This window comes from Schistocerca nitens, chromosome 8 (genome assembly GCF_023898315.1).
Source record: "Schistocerca nitens isolate TAMUIC-IGC-003100 chromosome 8, iqSchNite1.1, whole genome shotgun sequence".
Taxonomy (NCBI): Eukaryota; Metazoa; Arthropoda; class Insecta; order Orthoptera; family Acrididae; genus Schistocerca; species Schistocerca nitens.
This window is the reverse complement of record NC_064621.1, coordinates 420,228,983-420,249,473: the sequence shown is the minus strand read 5'-3', so window position 1 is coordinate 420,249,473 and position 20,491 is coordinate 420,228,983. Positions and strand designations below refer to the sequence as shown.

At 42.6% G+C, this 20,491-nt stretch overlaps 1 protein-coding gene across 1 annotated transcript in view; it reads right to left on the bottom strand.

The window, feature by feature from the left end:
* LOC126199284 (para-nitrobenzyl esterase-like) overlaps positions 1-18,634 on the bottom strand; it is an 87,308-nt gene extending 68,674 nt beyond the window's left edge. Inside the window, exons 1-2 of the mRNA XM_049936099.1 lie at positions 18,500-18,634; positions 13,335-13,487 (exon numbers count right to left, since the gene is read on the bottom strand). Coding sequence (XP_049792056.1) covers positions 13,335-13,487; positions 18,500-18,592 — 246 coding nt within the window. The 5' untranslated portion in view covers positions 18,593-18,634. The remainder of the gene's footprint in view (positions 1-13,334; positions 13,488-18,499) is intronic.
* Between the last annotated feature and the right edge of the window lie 1,857 nt (positions 18,635-20,491).

Here is a 20,491-nt window from a genome sequence, read left to right as displayed (position 1 = left end):
GAAAGCTACAAATATTTTAAATGATTATTATCGGGTCACACGCACATTTACCAGACAGAGCCAACGACTTCCACATCGTATATGGATAATATATGATTCTAAGTGCAATACCTTCTGAACAAGACAGTTTTAAAACTGTCAAAACCATGATCAAGGTTTGATAAAGCTATATTTTGTAACTAGTTGGCGGTTATTTTCACTCCATTGAAGATCTTGCAAGCACAATTACTGTAGCGCTGTCACGTTCAAAATCTTAAAATTTCAGAATCTCCGCTTGATATTATTTGTAAGAAGTAAGAGTGCAATTTTCACCGTTGCTCGTTTCACTCGCAGCAATTTAAGCTGTCCTCTTAGGTTACTGCCTACTATACCCTAGGAAATTTCGATCTGTTCGGAAATAAACTGCCGAATATTTGTGAAAGCAACAATATGAACATCACTGCTGCTCGTTTCACTCCCTGCTTTTTAATCTTTCGTTTTTTAAAGAGACTGAAGTCAAAAAATCGAAGAAACACACTCTTAGAGTGAGCGCTGTTGCGTGTAAATAAATCCAATGTTGCAAAACGTACATTTCTTAAATTAATAACAACGTCCCACAATTCTTTACAAACTCTAAGGTGAAAAAGGTATCAGCGTGCAGAATGATGTGGACCTTCTTCCTGCGTACCTCTGCACACTGCACTATAGTGAACTCCCTATAACTTGTAACGTTATCTGCCATGTTACGATGTGCTGGAAGAGTTTGTCAATAACAAACATTTAAGCATAACAAGACGTATCAAGAGCGACATGTTTCTAGTAAATCTCCAATGATCCGTTACCTTAAACAGCATACTTCATTACACACAAGTTAAAACACAAGAACAATGAAATATGTAAATTCGGTACGGCCCCTGCTAAGTTCTGCATTTGTCGGCTCTTATGGAATGTAGTGTTCGCATCGCGTTTTATCGAAGATACATCATACTGACGTCAGTTGAATTATACGAGTCCCGCATGGGGTACATGCTGGCCGACGGAAGCAATTTAGCCGCTGTACATGTCGTTATCAGCAGGTTTGAACCGGGGGGCGAGCTGGTAAACGGCGTACTGTTGTCTCGTGCATCTGTGAGGCTCACCTTAACATCATGCAATTTTTCGCAAGCGTAAGACACAGGAGTTGCAATGGGCAGAGAAGAAAATTTCGCCAACACGCCTCTGCAAAATATTAATGAGTAGTCGCAAAAGTCGGATGTGTAGTAGTTCTGTATCATTGTCACCAACGACTAACCACGCCACAAGATTACGATACTCGACTAAGCGAGCATCATGAGACTGAAAGATTGACGCTTAGACTCATCATTAATTTAAACTGTAACCGCGCGGGGTAGCCTAGACACCACGTCACGGTTCGTGCGATTCCCCCGTAGCAGCTTCGAGTCCTCCCTCGGGCATGCTTTGTGTGTTGCCCTTACGGTAAGTTAAAGTTAGTTTAAGTAGTGCGTGAGCTTAGGGACCGATGACCTCAGCTGTTTGGTCCCATAGGATCTTATCACAAATTACCAAAAATTTAAACTGAAACCAGTAATGTTCCTAGAATAGGTAGTGTTTTCTATCAGTGTAGATTGTGAGTGGTAAACTACATTGTTGACCTGTGACATTATTACCTGGGAATGTTCGTGATTCCAAGATTCCTACTGGCATGAACAAGTATGATACATGTATCTCACAATTTAACAGAGTTATATCAGTTATGAAAGTGAATTTAAAAATGCTGGTATGTCGCGTAAGTGGTTCAGATCCAGATAGTACTGAAGCCTTTACTCTGCTCATGACACGTTTCGGGCGTATCCATCATCAGATGACCTGGTGACAAACAACAATTACTTATGCGACTTACCTGAATTTTTAAATTCACTTTCATAGTTACTCTTACTATGATCACAGATCTACCAGGACTTCAGGACCAGTTTACAAAGGGTTATTTCAAAGTTTATTCGTTTAAAACTTCGTGAGTAAATCGATTCTTTTATTTGGAAGTAATTATTTTATTTTATTTTATTTGAATTTGACACTAAACAAATACTAAATGTAGTTTACTTATACTTCCATATTCTTATTGTATGCTAGTCTCTTGATGTGCAGTGTTTTAACAGGGATTCAACAGTTATTTGAGTAGTTTGAAATTATTTTATTTTTTTCCTGGGGGTTTAATTCAGCTAAAATAATGTGAGGTGTTAATGTGCTTCAACGTCCATTTGTTGCCATGTCCAAGGTCATTTCAGTGTTACAGTAATTATATTTCGACTTACTGTATTAAGAAACTTTCGTCAAAATTACTGAACAGAATGATTAGAGTGCTAATTTCAGTAATCACAGGGAGTATTTGCCTTAGTAGGTGATACGCAAACCATGTTTACCAAAACTGCTACACATAATAAGCAAACTCCAGTAAACTGATACACCCAATTAGTATGAATTAACTCCCGTCGCAAAATGAGTATACGAGTACTGATACAGTGAATGTCAGTCATTGCCACATATAACCAGTAAAATTCCATATTAATTCCTTCTTCTGGAGGATCAATTCAATGAGTTGTTGAGAGTTTCAAAGAGTGCATGTTGACAACTCCAGGAGCAGACTTCTCAGACACGAAGACAAAGTCCGACACGTGCTTCGTGCATTCGACGGCGCTGCCTGGGTGTTGTCAGCAAGCATCCGCCACTGGAGTGACCAGGGCCTTTCTCCAAGTACCGGCTCGTCCGCTGCCCCACACAGGACGTCACGGCCGCCGTGGCTGCTCGCCTTTCAACATGGCTGGCGCTGGCAACGGCACCTCCGTTGATCCACGCGCCCTTTGAGCAAAGCGAGGAAGCAGTTACAGCCCTGACAACACCAGTCGAGTAGGGCGGGACTTCAACTGCGCCACGTAATCACGGCAAACAATCTTCAGTTTCAACGTAAGCATAATTAAAGCGGCCAGTTGGTTATTCACACGAATCATGAATTTATGTACATTATGAGGGAGAATGCACACTGATAACCCAAAAAGTTAAGACCGCCTGCCTAATACGTTGTCTGTCGGTCGTTGGAACGAAATACACAACTGATTCTACGTATCACGGGTCCGACAATTTGCTGGTAGGTTTGTGGAGGTATACGGCTTTAAATGTCTACGCACAGGTCATACATTTCGCATAAACAACGGGCCACTGATTTATGTACGCGGTGACGGCTCCAGATAGCGACCCAGAATAGTTTTATAGGATTTACATTAGGTGAATTCGGTCGTCGAGACGTCAAGATGAGTCCGCTACAATGCCCCACATAGCACTGTAGCACGCTTCTGTCTCCGAGACACATACAGTTATACAGCTGAATGATGACTTCGCTGTCGGGGAAGATATGACGCATGAAGTGATGCAGGTGGTTCGCAGCTGTCAGTGTGTCTTCGATTACTACCATAGGTCCCACGCATGCGTAGGAGAATGTCTCCCTTAGCATAATACTTGTCCTACCAGCCTGCGTCCGTGGCGCGGTGGCGCGCTGCATGTTTCGAGCTACCCTTCACCTTGATGAAGGCATTTGTGGAGACGAACATCAACGTAGTGTAACAAAAATGTGATTCACACGAAGAGCCGACGAGTTTCCATTGATCGACGGTCAAATCCCCTTGGTCCTGTGCCCACTGCTATTGTAATTGACGATGTCGTTGGGTCAACATGTGAACACGTAGGGGGGATCTACGGCGGAGCTCCATGTTCAACGATGTACCATGAACACCGTGCTCTGAAACACTTGTGCATGCACGAGAATTGTACTCTTACAGCAGAGATGCTACAAATCACCAGCCATCCTACTTTACAGAGCAGACAGGCCGCCGAACCCCACGTTCTATGAACAGTCGTGGACGTCCAACTATGTGTCTAGTGGTAATTTCACTATCCTTCTACCCATTTCCGTAGATGCTCACGACAGTAGCACGTGAACATTCAACCAGCTTCGCCTCTTTCGAGATGTTCGTTCACAGGCTTTGTATAATAATAATAAGTGCTTTGACAAAGTAGCTTGTCTCAGTTGACTATTGCGGCACTTATCTTCACTAGGGTGATCCTCAGGACGTGTCTGCTTCGCTTACTCACTTTTGTTACGAGTCACGTGCCCTTAACGCCAACAGGCGGCATTCAGCCTTCACCGCGGGGAGTGGTTATAATGTTTTGACTTATTAGAGTCCGTTGTCAACGAATACCACGAGTATTGTCAAACAAATATGCCGATCACATTTCAATTGCTGTGCTACACATGACGTGGCGTACACCGTTCTACACTTGTGGGGATAGTTTAATGTACACTTCTCCGGATCTCGAACATAAACGCAGCAGTGCTGCTATCCTGTCCTGGTCTTCAATCCACTTTGCCAGACAATACTTCCAGTGTTTACAAACAGTGGCATTGTTTGCATAAAATCGACCAAGTGAACAGCGCTCTTAGAGTTACATGTCTTTCCGAAATAAAGCTGCCCTCACACGGGGTGAGACAGAATTTGTGAGCGAGGAGGTGGTCTAGTTTTGTGAAGTGACAGCGTGAAATTTTACGTTCCACATTATTCTGTAAGAGACAAGTCAGATTTTTGTTTTGCGTAGAGGAACCCGCCAATGAGATGCAAGATTGTGGTCTCGTCACAAGCGGAACTTTGGCGACACCGTATCGGATCTCGTCATTTCAGGTTGAAGCCCGTATTTAAAAAATGGTTCATATGGTTCCAAGCACTATGGGACTTAATACCTGAGGTCATTAGTCCCTAGATTAGAACTACTTAAACCTAACTAACCTAAGGACATCACACACTTCCATGCCCGAGGCAGGATTCGAACCTACGACCATTGCAGCAGCGCGGTTCCGGACTGAAGCGCCTAGAACCGCTTGGCCACAAAGGCCGGCGCCCGTATTTGGTGAATTTTATATTACATCTTAATTGACACGAATATATGCCTTTTCGACACGCCAGCACATTGAGTATCTCTCAAAAATGCATCATTGTCGGTAATGTAGCGGGTGGAGGTAAGCAGTTACAAAGCAAGGTACTGTGTGCATTGTGTGTGTATTGAACCGGGAACTTAGAAACGACGGAGAAGCTTCGTCCCCGCCGTTGTCCTCAGTGGTTCACAACCCCACAACAGGGAACAGCAGTCCACTCACCCCACAGCCGTGGGGTCTTGTAACAGATGAGTGTAGCCCCAGATGTTTGCGTGGTAAAGTAAAAATGTAAAAGTCGTGTGAATAGGGCCTCCCGTCGGGTAGACCGTTCGCCGGGTGCAAGTCTTTCAATTTGACGCCACTTCGGCGACTTGCGCGTCGATGAGGATGAAATGATGATGATTAGGACAACACAACACCCAGTCCCAGAGCGGAGAAAATCTCCGACCCAGCTGGAAATCGAACGCGGGCTCTTAGGATTGACATTCTGTCGCACTGACCACTCTTTTTTTTTAATGTCATTTTGTTCGTTTTCGTTCCTTGCGTCTGCTCGGAGCGGACGTCGTAAGTCACCCGTTTAAGTTCGTCATTGATCGATTAACTCAGTGTTTTTATTACACAGGGCAACTAACCCTCTGACCGAACACGCTGAGCTACCATGCTGGCTACCACTCAGCTACTGGGAGCGGACGCGTGGTAGATTAATTATGGTGTACATGTACATGGAGACAGTGTTCGTGCAGCCATCGCCAACATAGTGTAACTTAGGCGAAATAAGGGGAACCATCCAGCATTCGACGAGGCAGATGTAAAACCGCCTAAAAAGCCATGCACAGGCTTGCCGGGACACCGATCCTCGACACTAATTCACCGGGCGGATTGGTGCCGGGAACCGGCACGCCTTCCCGCTCGGGAAGCAGCGTGTTGAAACCGCGAGGCTAGCCGGGCGGGCAAGCCAGGTATAGTTAATTCATGTCCTTCTATATACAATATTTTTATTCTTTTTTATCTTTTAAAAAGTTCTGAGACATTTTATTAATTTACTGGCGGTATATAATATACTCAGGAGTGAGTCTGTTCAGTGTTCTGAACATGCCAGGGAGCATGGACCAACGAACTGCAAGATTGTTTTCAGCTTCACTATGTAATTCGATCACTATTCAGGTTTTATTTGTTATTTAAAGAAACTTTCTAGATTTGGGGATAAATAATTCCTTGACATATATTGCTTATGATTGTGTGCACTTATAAACATTGTGTTTACACACACACACTTAAATGAAGTACAGAAAATGAAAAGTAGTATGGCAGTAAATAAATTATTTTTCTGGCTTCTGTATTTATCTACAAGACAGCTTGCACTGAGATATTTTCCACTTACTTATTTTAAGTCTTGTGTTCCAAAAATTTCTGCTACCTACTAAAACAAGTTACCCTCCAAGACTGAACCTAGAGTTTCACTAAAACGTGAGGATGAAACTTTTTTACCATATGTGAAAGACTATCGTAGATTTGTTTTTGCACTACTTGTAATGGAACTTTTATAGGCTGATTCGTTACTGAGTGGACATAGAACTTTACTTTTAACTTGCGTCATGTTCACGGGTACTTGCGATTTTTTTTACACATACCACAAACAGAACCTGACTAGCATATGGAGAAGAGAGGAAATGAGCGTATTAATAGGGTTAACATGGGAATTTTACTATCAGACATTTTCGTAGGCAAATGGTGTGACTAGCGAGCGAAGTAGAGCTGGTAACTGCCTCTGGAGAAAGCCGCAGTCGTGAGTCATGATTAGGAGCACGTTCCGTGTGGTGCACCAGTTCGCTTCTAAGCGTATACCAACCACGATGTAAACCATGTCTGGCGCGCTCAACGATTAGAAACACGTTCTGTGTTTCTGCACTTCTTTAGCCTCTCTGTACCGCCAGCAGAAGCTTCTACGCTGAAGAGAGTTGGCGAAGGATACACTCGACAGACGGGTCAAAATCGACAACATTTCTCTTAATTTAAGTTCATGCCTAATCTTCAAAGCTTCCCATGGCCTTTTAATAGTTTAAGCTCCTCACATTACAAAATATGCTTGTATCCTACTAAATACAAGGCCAGTATTACACATATAGTTCGCTATGACAAATTTGCCTGCTTTACTCAGACAACGGATTCCAAAGACAGCAATAGACTCTGGACAATTGTCTTTTCCTTTGAATTTCCATCTAATGAAAATAAGAATATTATAATTTCTGAGAATCCAAATACGGGGGGTCTCAAACAGTTTGGGTCAAATGGAAACAGGTGGTAGTGGATCCACAACCAATGGTTGGAAAAGTATATTTGTTGTGTCATGGACATACACAATGTACAAAGCATTACAACGATGTAGGTCATAGTAACTGTTCAATGCGACAACCGCCAGTCTCAACGCATGTATTGCAACGGTGCATGCAGTTCTGCCGCACTCTCTAGGGATCACCAGTGTCCTACACTAGAGCAGGCAGCAGGTGTTAGTGTACGCCCCTAACAACCAAACAAACTTACTGTACACAACTTGGCTCATAGCACCTGTGTCATGTGACGACTACATGCATCGCATGGGCGCATTAAACTGTGCCGCATGCACGCCACTATCCATGGTGTCTTGTATCCATTGCATCAGATAACGTGTTATGTGATCACGGTGATGCGTATATAGCGCATGACACTTAGTCAAAAATGGAAAATACTAATCACGAGAGTTGGCAGGCATGCATTTAATACACTAACGTACAGAAAACGTTATCCTAACAGCCATCATCCCAGCTGGAAGAAGTTTGTCACCGTGGATACCAACAAACGGGAAATGAGGTCGTTAACGAGACAGAGAGCTGGAAAGGTTCCCGCCAAAGACATATCCGAACATCAGACATTGAGTGGACGGTTTTGGATCGTTTAACCAGCCATCTAGCAATATGTATCTGTCAACTTGCTCGTGAAGCACACATTTCGAAGTATACAGTGTGGAGAGTACTGGTGGAACAGGTATTACGCTCCCATCACAAAGAATGTGTGCGAACCACGCATTCATTTCTGTCAATCGATTATACACCGCAGTGCTGTAGTGCCGAACTGCGTACAGTTTGTATTGCCCACGACTGAGGCTTCATTCCTCCTTGATGGTGATTCCAACAACCGCAAAAGCCAAGTCTGGAGTGAGGATAATCCCCACGCCAACCACATCGGTGACCGTCGGCAACGATGCTCTGTTAATGTATGGGCAGCATTGCCCTTATTTACTGTCTGCCCATTTGACTGGTCCACTTTATCTCGTGTTCCTGCGAGATGTACTGCCACAGTTCTTGGAGACTGTCCCATTGTTGTCCGCTAAAGAACGCGATTTCAGCACAACGATGCACCAGTCCACTTCGATGTTAACGCCAGCGAGCACCTAAACAACATGTAGACTCTTCGCAAGGCCAGAAAGGGACGCTCTGTCCCATGGCCAGCGCGAAAGCCGGATCTCATACTTATGGACTTATTCTTCTGGGCTTTCGTCGGGACGTTGGTGTTCGAAACGCACATAGAAATTTATGACGACCTGCTTGCTAGGGTCCAAGCTGCCCGTCAGCTGGTACAACAGACATCAGGGATCTTTTTGTACAGCACAACTTCATGCACCCTTTTCATACAAGCACTGAGATTGGTGATCGTCATTTTGAACAATTACTATGAGCTACGATGTTGTTAAGCGTTGTACGCTGTGTATGACCACAACATAATAAATATGCATTTCCGACCATTGCTTTCCTATCTCAGTATGATCGGTTACCGACAAATTATCATCTTTTTCATTTGTCCCGAAAGGTTTGAGACAACCTTTATATCAGAACATGCTAACTAAACCGGAAGATCGATCCACCTACTTGAATTTCCCGCTATTCGTGTCCAATGGCAGCATGTTAAAAACTCCGTGTGAAGCGGCGTGAAACCTCCCGCATGCGGAAGAACGTCTTCGCGCCCGGCACTAGAATCGAGGCTCTCGAGGTGTGCGCGTGTGCAAGCAATTCCTGTGGGTGACGGCCGTTTGACAGCATGACGTCAGTGGCCGCCCTTTTGGATGAAGTCGGCGACCGCCCTGAACTGTACCCTAAGCTTGACACCAATGGCTATGACAGATTGTTACAATTTTCGACGCATTTCTTGAGCTACCTTACCTATAGGGTAGCTGCAAAGAGCACCAAAGTGGGGACATAGTTCCTTTTTCCCTCTGCCCGTGGTTTGTCGAGTCCTATATTGCTAATGGGCAGCAGTGCAATAGGCAGCCGTTTGGTAAAACTTTTGCATAGAGCACAACACAATTTAATCAATGTAACCAAGTGCTTTAAGGATTAGGAAACAACAAGGAAGAGACATGGAGACACCGGAATGTTTAAGATTTAGAAACTATACTTTAAAACTGCTGAATAATTCCAAAACCAGATCTGAACTCTCGCCATAATGCAGTCGTTAGTTATGAAACACAAACAAAAACTAGATCGGTTGCATTAACATAGGAAATTAAGAGGAGGGACTTGGATAAGCAGAAAGAACCAGATGTTTTTGATGGTTTCATAAAATCCATTAGGCAGTTACTGATTGTAACTGGCTAAAAATACATTAGAATTTTAATGGTTAGCTTAGAGAAATGAAATAGTGAATCCGGAAGAGGGTCACACCCACCAGAAATTCCCAGTTAACGTACGCTATACTGAATGGATGAAAGGAGAAAGGAAGTAAGCAAAACGAAAAGTTGTAGGAGTACGCCACCTATAGGAAAGTGAAAAAACCTGTGGAAAGAAAGAAGCAGCTGTATGAATATCCGAAACTCAGATGACAATGCAGTACTAAGCAAACGAGGGAAAGCTGAAAGGTGGAAATAATATGTACAAAGGACTTCAGGATCATATTATGAAAACGGAAGAGGAGTAGAAGAAGCCGAGGTAAGAAGTACGATTTTGGGAAGAGAATTTTACAGGTCAGTGAGAGACATAAGTAGCAAAATGTCTCCTGTTGTAGACTGCATTCCCGTGAAATTTTTAACACATTTTGACAATCTAACCATGACATGCCAATACCACCCAGTTTGCAGGATATTTGATGCTATGTACTAACGGGTGTGAATATTAGTGAACAATTACTTTAATAATTCACAGTAGTAAACAGCTAACATGAAATATGTACAGAGGAACGGAAAACTGCTGGGAAACACAAGCGTTAAAGGTTTCTCAAGTCTCCTTTCACCCAAATGAATTGCATAAAATTCCTCCAGAAATGATTACCATAGGCTGTCACAAGTAAGCATAGACTATGGTAGTTTTCCTAGTAGTCTTTTACAGTTAAAATCATAACCATGTTACTTGTACGTTATACGTGTTGTGTACTTATCAAACATTAACCCAATTTGATCGTCTTGTTTACATATGTAGATTCCCTTAGAAAGCAGAAGCGTTGTACTGTCTAGAAACTCATTGATGATATATAAAGGGCAACGTAACCTACAGAACATTTTTGTTTTACATAGCTATCCACCTGTTGTTTATTAAAAATAAACAGTATTTATAAAAAAAAATTGAAAATGTCAATGTTTAATTCAGGTTTCATTAGCAAATTATTGATGTGTAACATGAGGGATATTGCAGAAAGAAATGAAAAAAAAGTGATAAATATTTATCATGAAGTACTACAAAACACAATTTACTCAAAAAACCTCCGTTCAGCTTGTATGAAACATGTTTTTGTTATTGATAAACAAGTTTCACACTTATCAGTAATAATAGGAAACTCTTGCCTTTGATCATGATGAAGAACAGTAAAGGAGGTATAAAATAATCCCAATAATTGTATAGCTTTTCTATGTTTCTGCTTGTAAACTGTATTTGCATCTAAAGTAATTGCTTTGATTACGTAAAAGCGAAGAAATTGTGGAACCAATTAGTTTTTTATTACTTATAAAATTCAATTTATATTTTTAGGCACATAAAATACACAATTGGCAAACACTAAGAGAAGTGCGGTCGTAGTTTTGGCAGAGCGCATCTATACGTATAATCTTTTCTCGTTGCTACATTAATTACAGAGATATCGTCATCAAATTCTTCTTTTCAAATGGAGCTGAATAGCTTCTATTGTTAATTCGTCGATTTAAAAGATACGTAATCAACGGCGTTTAACTCTTCAAAATCCAATTAGTAGTTTCATGGAAATCACAACATTTAAAAATTACAATTAGCGAATATTTAATAATAGCAGTATGGATGCGAAGTGCCTCTATCTCAGAAGATACTAACGCACGATTGTGTGCGCTCGACATGGGGTAATTTCCATCTCTAGTATTTAGCTGGAAATGGATGTAGATGTGGAGTGACCTGTGTCAACTTTCAAACCTCCTCAAAGTGTCACTTGAGGTGGGAGTATGTGACTCTGTTGTCGGTATCCGTCTGTCATACGTTATTGTTTGCACTTGTACCGTATTTCTCCATCTCCATTTTTTCATCACGACTATCACTTGCAAGAACAACAGCGAAAATACAACACTATACGCTATACAGATTCATCATAGTCACTTTGCACACTAAGTGTCCTAGAAGTACCAACTAGAAAATAGACTACTAGCCATTAAAATTGTTACACCAATAGGAAATGCAGATTTATAAACGGATATTAATAGGACAAATATATTATACTAGAACTGACATGTGATTACATTTTCACGCAATTTAGGTGCATAGATCCTGAGAAATCAGTACCCACAACAACCACCTCTGGCCGTAATAACGGCCTTGATACGCCTAGGCACTGAGTCAAACACAGCTTGGATGCCGTGTACAGGTACAGCTGCCCATGGAGCTTCGACACGATACCACAGTTCATCAAGAGTAGTGACTGGCGTGTTGTGACGAGCCAGCTGCTCGGCCACCATTGACCAGACGTTTTCAGTTGGTGAGAGATCTGGAGAATGTGCTGGCCAGGGCAGCAGTCGAACATTTTCTGTATCCAGAAAGGCCCGTACAAGACCTGCAGCATGCGCTCGTGGATTATCCTGCTGAAATGTATGGTTTCGCAGGGATCGAATGAAGGGTAGAGCCACGGGTCGTAACATCTGAAATGTAGCGTCCACTGTTCGAAGTGGCGTCAATGCGAATAACAGGTGACCGAGACGTTTAACCAATGGCACCCCATACCATCACGCGGGGTGATACGCCAGTATGGCGATGACGAATACACGCTTCCAATGTGCATTCACCGCGATATCGCCAAACACGGATGCGACCATCATGATGCTGTAAACAGAACCTGTATTCATCCGAAAAATGACGTTTTGCCATTCGTGCACCCAGTTTCGCCGTTGAGTACACCATTGCAGGCACTCCTGTCTGTGATGCAGCGTCAAGGGTATCCGCAGCCATGGTCTCCGAGCTGGTAGTCCATGCTGCTGCAAACGTCGTCCAACTGTTCGTGCAGATGGTTGTTGTATTGCAAACGTCCCCATCTGTTGACTCAGGGATCGAGACGTGGCTGCACGATCCGTTGCAGCCATGCGGATAAGATGCCTGTCATCTCTACTGCTAGTAATACGAGGCCGTTGGGATCCAGCACGGCGTTCCGTATTACCGTCCTGAACCCACCAATTCCATATTCTGCTAATAGTCTTTGGATCTCGACCAACGCGAGCAGCAATGTGGTGATACGATAAACCGCAATCGCGATAGGCTACAATCCGACCTTTATCAAAGTCGGAAACGTGAAGGTACGCATTTCTCCTTCTTACGCGAGGCATCACAACAACGTTTCACCATTCTACGCCGGTCAACGGCTGTTTGTGTATGAGACATCGGTTGGAAACTTTCCTCATGTCAGCATGTTGTAGGTGTCGCCACCGGCGCCAACCTTGTGTGAATGCTCTGTAAAGCTAATCATTTGCATATCACAGCATCTTCTTCCTGTCGGTTAAATTTCGCATCTGTAGCACGTCATCTTCGTGGTGCAGCAATTTTAATGGCCAGTAGTGTATCTGTTACTCAAAAATCTCTTGAACAGTTTTTGTGAATTTATGCCAATTAACCAGCATCTTGCTACGAAAGTAACATGTCGAAATGTCATATGGTACTCCCATGGTCTCTTGAAGTCAAAATAGAGTTGATTTTAAGTGACCACGGCTTGACGTGTTACTTTCGTGGTGAGAGTCATTAGAGTCAAAACAGATTGTCATAAATCCACCAAATGTGATCAACAAATTTGTGAATAAAAGGGTGTATTTGAAATAGCTCCCAAAAGTCAGCCTGATAATGTCAAATTTAATGGAACTACAAAAGCTTGAAGCAGGTGTAAGACACACGAGTAATTTAGTGTCTATACTTACGCGGAACCTGAGATCCCCCAGAGGGGGTGTGGCGTACGGGATGCCGAGAAACCTGCTGTAGAGCGTCCCATTCAGCGAGGTGGTCACGGTGCCCCGTAGTTCACCATTCTCAGTCGTCACGAAAACGTAACTGCCACCGCCCTCTTGAGTCACCTGCAACAAAGGCATCGATGAGAATTCCGTGGATGGGGCTGGAGCTAACTATACAGGTTTCCACAAATCCACAAATCAGGGTAAAATCCCAAGCAAAGTCGTAAAAGTTTTTGTTGATGGCGTTAAAACTCATCTAGAACGAATGAAGCGTTGTAATTAACACTTTAAAACCGTCTGCTGTGATGATAAAACATTTCGCATAGACTTAATAAAATGGTTCAAATGGCTCTGAGCACTAAGGGACTCAACAGCGGAGGTCATCAGTCCCCTAGAACTTAGAACCACTTAAACCTAACTAACCTAAGGACATCACACACATCCATGCCCGAGGCAGGATTCGAACCTGCGACCGTAGCGGTCGCGCGGTTCCAGTCTGAAGCGCCTAGAACCGCTCGGCCACTGCGGCCGGCTAGACTTAATAGACATGATTAATAAAGTTGATAACATTTAATTCCTAATTTCTTCAACGTTTTACGATACTTCGTAATTTCAGTCGTAATAGCGCCAGAGTTTCGATGGTAGCAAATATATATATATATATATATATATATATATATTAATGACGACGAGTGGTATCTCAAAAATTCTCGATAAGTCCTTCTCTTAGGACCACTAAAAGGCGAGGATCCTCAGTATTTCACACGCTGGACTCGTTTTCGGGAGGGTTAAGTTTCAAAGGCTGTTATAGCTGATATAATGTTTGAAGGAAGTGTTAATGGATGATAGAGACACTATGTGTGCCACATACGTAGCATCAGTATTATCCTTTGAAATAATTTTACGATGGTAACATCGATGTCACCCACCTTGAAAATTAAAGCAATTCCTTGTCATTTACGTGCGTCTACAAAGCTGAAAGTGAGAAAATAAACAAAACTTCTCTAAAACGTTTGCTGTTCGTTGAAGTTGTAATATTAAGATAACATTAGACATCAGGAGAAGCCGTGGTTGGGATAAGAACACGACGTCAAAAGAAAGTACTATTAAAGGAAATTGGGAATTTGTGAATCTTAAGGGGTATAGTCACAGTGAAATGTAATCACACGTAATGCATTTTATGATCTCTCTCATGCCAGTTGATATCGATCATTTCATTTGTAGGACAATAACTTCATACAAAACTAATTGTTCGTGAATGTCAAATTATGTGTATTGCTTCTTTCATTCTTTGTGCATAGAAACGTACCGATGTAAATTTTATAAAATTGATTACAATATTTTCAGTAAATTTTAAAATGTTTTCTCTAAAAATTATGAATCAATCAATTTAAGTACTGTCTTCGCCAGCGATGTAAACAATTAGATTCTTTGGCTTCGAGTGTAATCTCTCTGCCCTTTCTCGATTAGCAGGAAGAGTAGTTGAAAGGAATTGTCTTGTGAAGTCCCTTGAAACGGTCGGTCATGTTTTATGCAGACGTAGCGAACGGTTGAAATTTTTTAGCTCGGGTGAGTTGATGAAAGTGATATTAACACAGAAGCAAAACGAGAGAACTAGTGTTATTTCGCACTTAAAGTGACCCATCAAACCCTCACAATTCTACAAAGTTTCAGGTTTTTTCTTATAGGAACAACTATTTAAATACTAGATTAAAAGTCCGTAGAACTTAGAACTACTTAAACCTAACTAACCTAAGGACTTCACACACATCCATGCCCGAGGCAGGATTCGAACCTGCGACCGTAGCAGTCTCGCGGTTCCGGACTGAAGCGCCTAGAACCGCACGGCCACCGCGGCCGGCGATGAGGAACTGTAGTCTCCCTTCGAATTTCTGACTGTAAATGTTATATAGTTTAACTTTTTGCTGTTAAACTGACAGTCGTAACGTGTAGTAATTATGTTACCATTTCGTGGCTCCATAGTTTTATTGACGTCCATTTAAAGAATACATATACGTCATTCTTATCTAATAATTTTAGTTTGGAGGTTCGTCGTTTGCCATTTACCTTATTAATCTTTTATTCTATGGAGATGTTTTCATTTTATTAACTGATTTGTCGTTCGTAACGAAGGAAAAGCATTTCCTTTCAGCGAAGTTCCCACCGTGCATTTGCTTAAAGAGATTCTAGTAAACCACTGAAAGGCTATGGCAGAATAATGTTATTTTGAATATCGATACCACATTATACGACATCAACGTCTTAATCGTTTTAACAAATCACAGCCCACCCATTTAAAAAGTTGATTCATTTTCAGTGCACGTTTTTCCGGAGTTTTATTAATTTGTATGGGGAAAATGTATCTTCTTCTTTGATTCACTTAGCAAATAAACAATGTAAACAGCCATTTATATAATGGTACCTTGCTGTTGTCACCCTGCCGGCCGCGGTGGTCTCGCGGTTCTAGGCGCGCAGTCCGGAACCGTGCGACTGCTACGGTCGCAGGTTCGAATCCTGCCTCGGGCATGGATGTGTGTGATGTCCTTAGGTTAGTTAGGTTTAAGTAGTTCTAAGTTCTAGGGGACTGATAACCACAGCAGTTGAGTCCCATAGTGCTCAGAGCCATTTGAACCATTTTGTTGTCACCCTACCATACTTGCAAACTAGGCTTTAAACCGCCTTCACACGCCGCAGTAAATCATCTCTATATCATCTACTTTTATATGAATAAGTATCAGCCTATGGGACAAAGTATTTTTTTCCTACTCTACATTTAATTCGATACAAAAGTCCATATGCCCGTGATCACTCAATATTTCCTACGATGAGATCTTTCTGTTGGGCGCGGTGTGCAGTGTCATAACACAGAAATGAAAGCTTATTATTCTGAGACTGTAGACGTGACTTTGAGCAACTATTGCAGTGACTGTCATTAGTAAAGGACAGTATGTGCACCTTTCCCGTGTACTCACAGGGTTTCAAAAAACTTCACCCTCAATTTCATTACATCCTTGTAAGGATGACGGACGGTTCTTCTGCGCAATGTATATCAAAATTATAGTACACTATATGAATAATTAATGATAAATGGCCATATGTACAAGGGGTGCTGAAAAGTAATGCCCCCTAAATTTATATGTGAAACTTCTTGAAGCTTTTAAAATAATACAGAAGTTTTCGACATTCTACGTCTTTGTCCCTCTTGTCTATACATTTGCAGTCCTCTGCCGCTAAAGGGCTGCAAAGTGTTTCATGTAATGTAGCGGTGTGTAACGTAACATGTCGTTAAGGCCCACCCGGTTAGCCGTGTGGTCTAACGCACGGCTTCCAGGACTGGGAAGGAGCGCCTGGTCCCCAGCATGAGTCGGCCAGACGGACCTGTGTCGGGGTTCGGTGAGCCGGCCAGTGTGTGGATGGTTTTTAGACGCTTTTCCATCTGCCTCGGCGAATGCGGGCCGGCTTCCCTTATTCCGACTCAGCTACACTATGTCGGCGATTGCTGCGCAAACAAGTTCTCCACACAAGCGTACACCACCATTACTCTACCACGCAAACAAAGGGGTTACACTCGTCCGGTGTGAGACGTGAGACGGTGGAGTCCACTGGGGAACGAACCGCAGGATAACCGTGAAAGAGAGGTTCGGTGTGGGGGTGGGGCGGTGGAGTTGTTTAGTGGACTGCGGTAGTCGTCGTGGGGTTGTGAACCACTGCGGCTGCGGGGGGAGGGGGGGGGGATGGGCGGAGCCTCTCCGCCGTTTCTAGGCCCCACGGTTAACATACAATACAGTAGGTGATAAATAGCCTGCTATAATCGAGTTTAGAATTCGAAGAATTCGTACACATATGGAACATCTTCTCCTTAAGCATGACAATCCTATACCACACAAGGACGCTGCAAATATCCGACGCCTTGGGTTCATCCGAATTTCATCTCTTTCCAAAACTTAAAAAATACATTTGAGCACTTCACTTTGACAGACATGATACGGTGCAGGCAAAGGTGACGTTGCGGCTCCATCAACAAAGTCAAACATTCTACAGTGACGGTACCAACAAAGAGATCTCCCCTTGGGAGAAATGTGTACGTCGCCAGGGTCACTACGTCGAGAAATAAATACATAGACATGAAGAATAGAGATGTAGAATGATAATAACGTTTGCTTTGTTTAATAAGCTTTGAGAGTCTTCACATGAAAAATTCGGAGGCATTACTTTTCAGCACGCCCTCGTACAATTTATTTGGCACTCACGATTTACAGCTACAGAAAATAAGCAATCAGAGATGGAACAAAGTAGTAGATATTGCTATAATAGTTATAATAGGGGACCATACTCTCCAGAAACCCCTCAGAATGCGAATGTGTGTCGTCTGGTTATAGAGGGTGGTCCATTGATAGTGACCGGGCCAAATATCTCACAAAATAAGCATCAAACGAAAAAACTACAAAGAACGAAATTCGTCTAGCTTGAAGGGGGAAACCAGATGGCGCTATGGTTTGCCCCGCGTTCGATTTCTATCGGAGAATATAGTAGCAACGATATTATATGGGAGAGGGGTTCAAAAAATGGTTCAAATGGCTCTGAGCACTATGGGACTCAACTGCTGTGGTCATAAGTCCCCTAGAACTTAGAACTACTTAAACCTAACTAACCTAAGGACAGCACACAACACCCAGCCATCACGAGGCAGAGAAAATCCCTGACCCCGCCGGGAATCGAACCCGGGAACCCGGGCGTGGGAAGCGAGAACGCTACCGCACGACCACGAGATGCGGACACTGTACATATCTGAAGAAATTAAATGATAGTATTTTCGGGAAAGAGCCTATTAAATCACCACATTCCTGTAATATCACTGAAATTTCTGTTGAAAAAGATTACAATCATTTTGAACAGTAACCAAAGATGAGTATATGCTCGTATCTCCGATGCGATCTATAAAATCAACATATGGCGTTACATTATGTCCTTCCTCTGTGCTAGTGGTATCTAATCTTTCTGACATGTCACTCTTTAAATTCCGTCATGACCGAATTTTTACTGCCAGGATGAGCGAGCTATCGCAAAAGGAGAAGACTTTATCACAGATATAGGCGTAATATCGTTGTAAGTGAAAGCGTGTGAGCCGCTACAACCTTGACGACTGGCTGACCGCTCGCGGAGGCCCTCACCCCCAGCGAGAAGCCAATGGAGGTCAGCAACAGGAACTGCACCACAGAGGGACACATGTCTGAACCGGTGCTCGCTCCCTACTGCACAGTATCGCCGCTGTCTGCGAGAAGTGGCCAAGTGTACAGTATCGCTTCTTATCTGCAGTTCACGCTGGAGCTGATACCACGGCGTTTCCTCGATTACAAACAGATGTTTGCTGGTATGGATGCTTCGGAGTTATTTTCGAAACGCAAATTCAACTCATTAGCTGTAGCAGTTCATTCGACGACTTGAAACGTACTAGGCTGTGTGGAAGGTCTTTGTGAGTAATTCCTACTTAGGAAGCTCGAGTCACTGGAGGAGAATATTTCAGCAATTTAAATACAGAACATTTTCGTAGAATTTCCTCAATATTTATGTAATTCTACGTGGTGGATCCCTTGGTTGGGTCCACAAATATGTTAATCATTTTGTAGAGGAAGAGAAAATTGTGGATCTGTTAGATGACGATCAGTTTGGTTATAGAAAAGGTAAAGGCACCAGAGAAGCGTTCTGATGTTGCGGATGATAAACGGAACAAGACTGAAGAAAAATCCAGACACGTCCATAGGACTTGTCGAACTGCAAAAAGCGTTCGACAGTAGAAAATAGTGTAAGATCTTCAAACTCTTGAGATGAGTGGGGTACGGTAAAGAGAAGACGGGTACAATACAACATAGAGAGGAACCTAGAAGGAACAAGAGTGATTGGATTAGAAAGGGTGTAAGACCGGGATGTTGTTTTTCGCCCCTACTGCACAGTCTACACGTGGAAGAAGCAATGACCGAAATAAAATTAAAGGTTCACGAGCGGAATCGAAATTCAGGGTGATACGATATCAATGATAAAAATCGCTTATGACATTTCTGTCTTCAATGAAGGTGAAGAATAATTACAGGGTGTGTTGAATGGAATCGTCTAATCAGCGTAGAATATAAACTGAGAGTTAATCGAAGAAAGATAAAAGTAACGAAAAGTAGCAGAAATGAGAACAGCGTGAAACTCGAAATCAGAATTTGTGATCATGAATTTAAGGAATTCTGCTACCTTGTCAGTAAAATTATCCATGACGGATGGAACAAAGAAGACAAAAAAAGCAGACTAGCACTGGCAAAATGGGTGTTCTTGATCAAGAGAAGTCTAGTAGTATCAAACATAGGCCTTAATTTGAGGAAGAAATTTCTGGGAATGCATGTTTGGAACACAGCGTTGTATCGTAGTGAAACATGTACTGTGGGAAAACCGGAACTGAAGAGAATGTAAGCATCTCAGTGTTGTGCTGCAGACGAATGTTAAAAATAATGTAAACTGATAAGGTAAAGAATGAGGAGGTTCTTTGCAGCATGGACGAGGAAATTACTATCCGGGAAACACTGACAAGAAGAAGTGTTAATGCAATGGAATAATTATTATCACAGCAGGGAATAATCTCCATAGTACTAGAGGGAAATGTAATGGGTAAAAACGGCAGCCTGAAGATGGCGCATTGAAGCGGAGAAACTGGTGGCTACAAAATAAATAAAATCATAACGACGGCTGTAGGCGCTTCATTTTCTCACAATGACAGAGATAAGACAGTGTAGCTTACCTACGGGGTTGACAACACAGATTATACTTCAGGCCAGGCTGCTTCTGAGAATGGTATGTTTGGAGCGCAACTTTGTATGGTAGAGAGACATGGACTGTGGGAAAACCGGAACAGAAGAGAATCGAAGCATTTGAGATATGGTGCTACAGACGAATGCTGAAAATTAGGTGGGCTGATAACGTAAGGAATGAGGAGGTTCTGCGCAGAATCGGAGAGGAATCGAATATGTGGAAAACACTGACAAGGAGAAGCGACAGGATGATAGGACATCTGTTAAGTAATCAGGGAATGACCTCCATGGTACTAGAGGGAGTTGTAGAGGGCAAAAGCTGTAGAAGAAGACAGATAT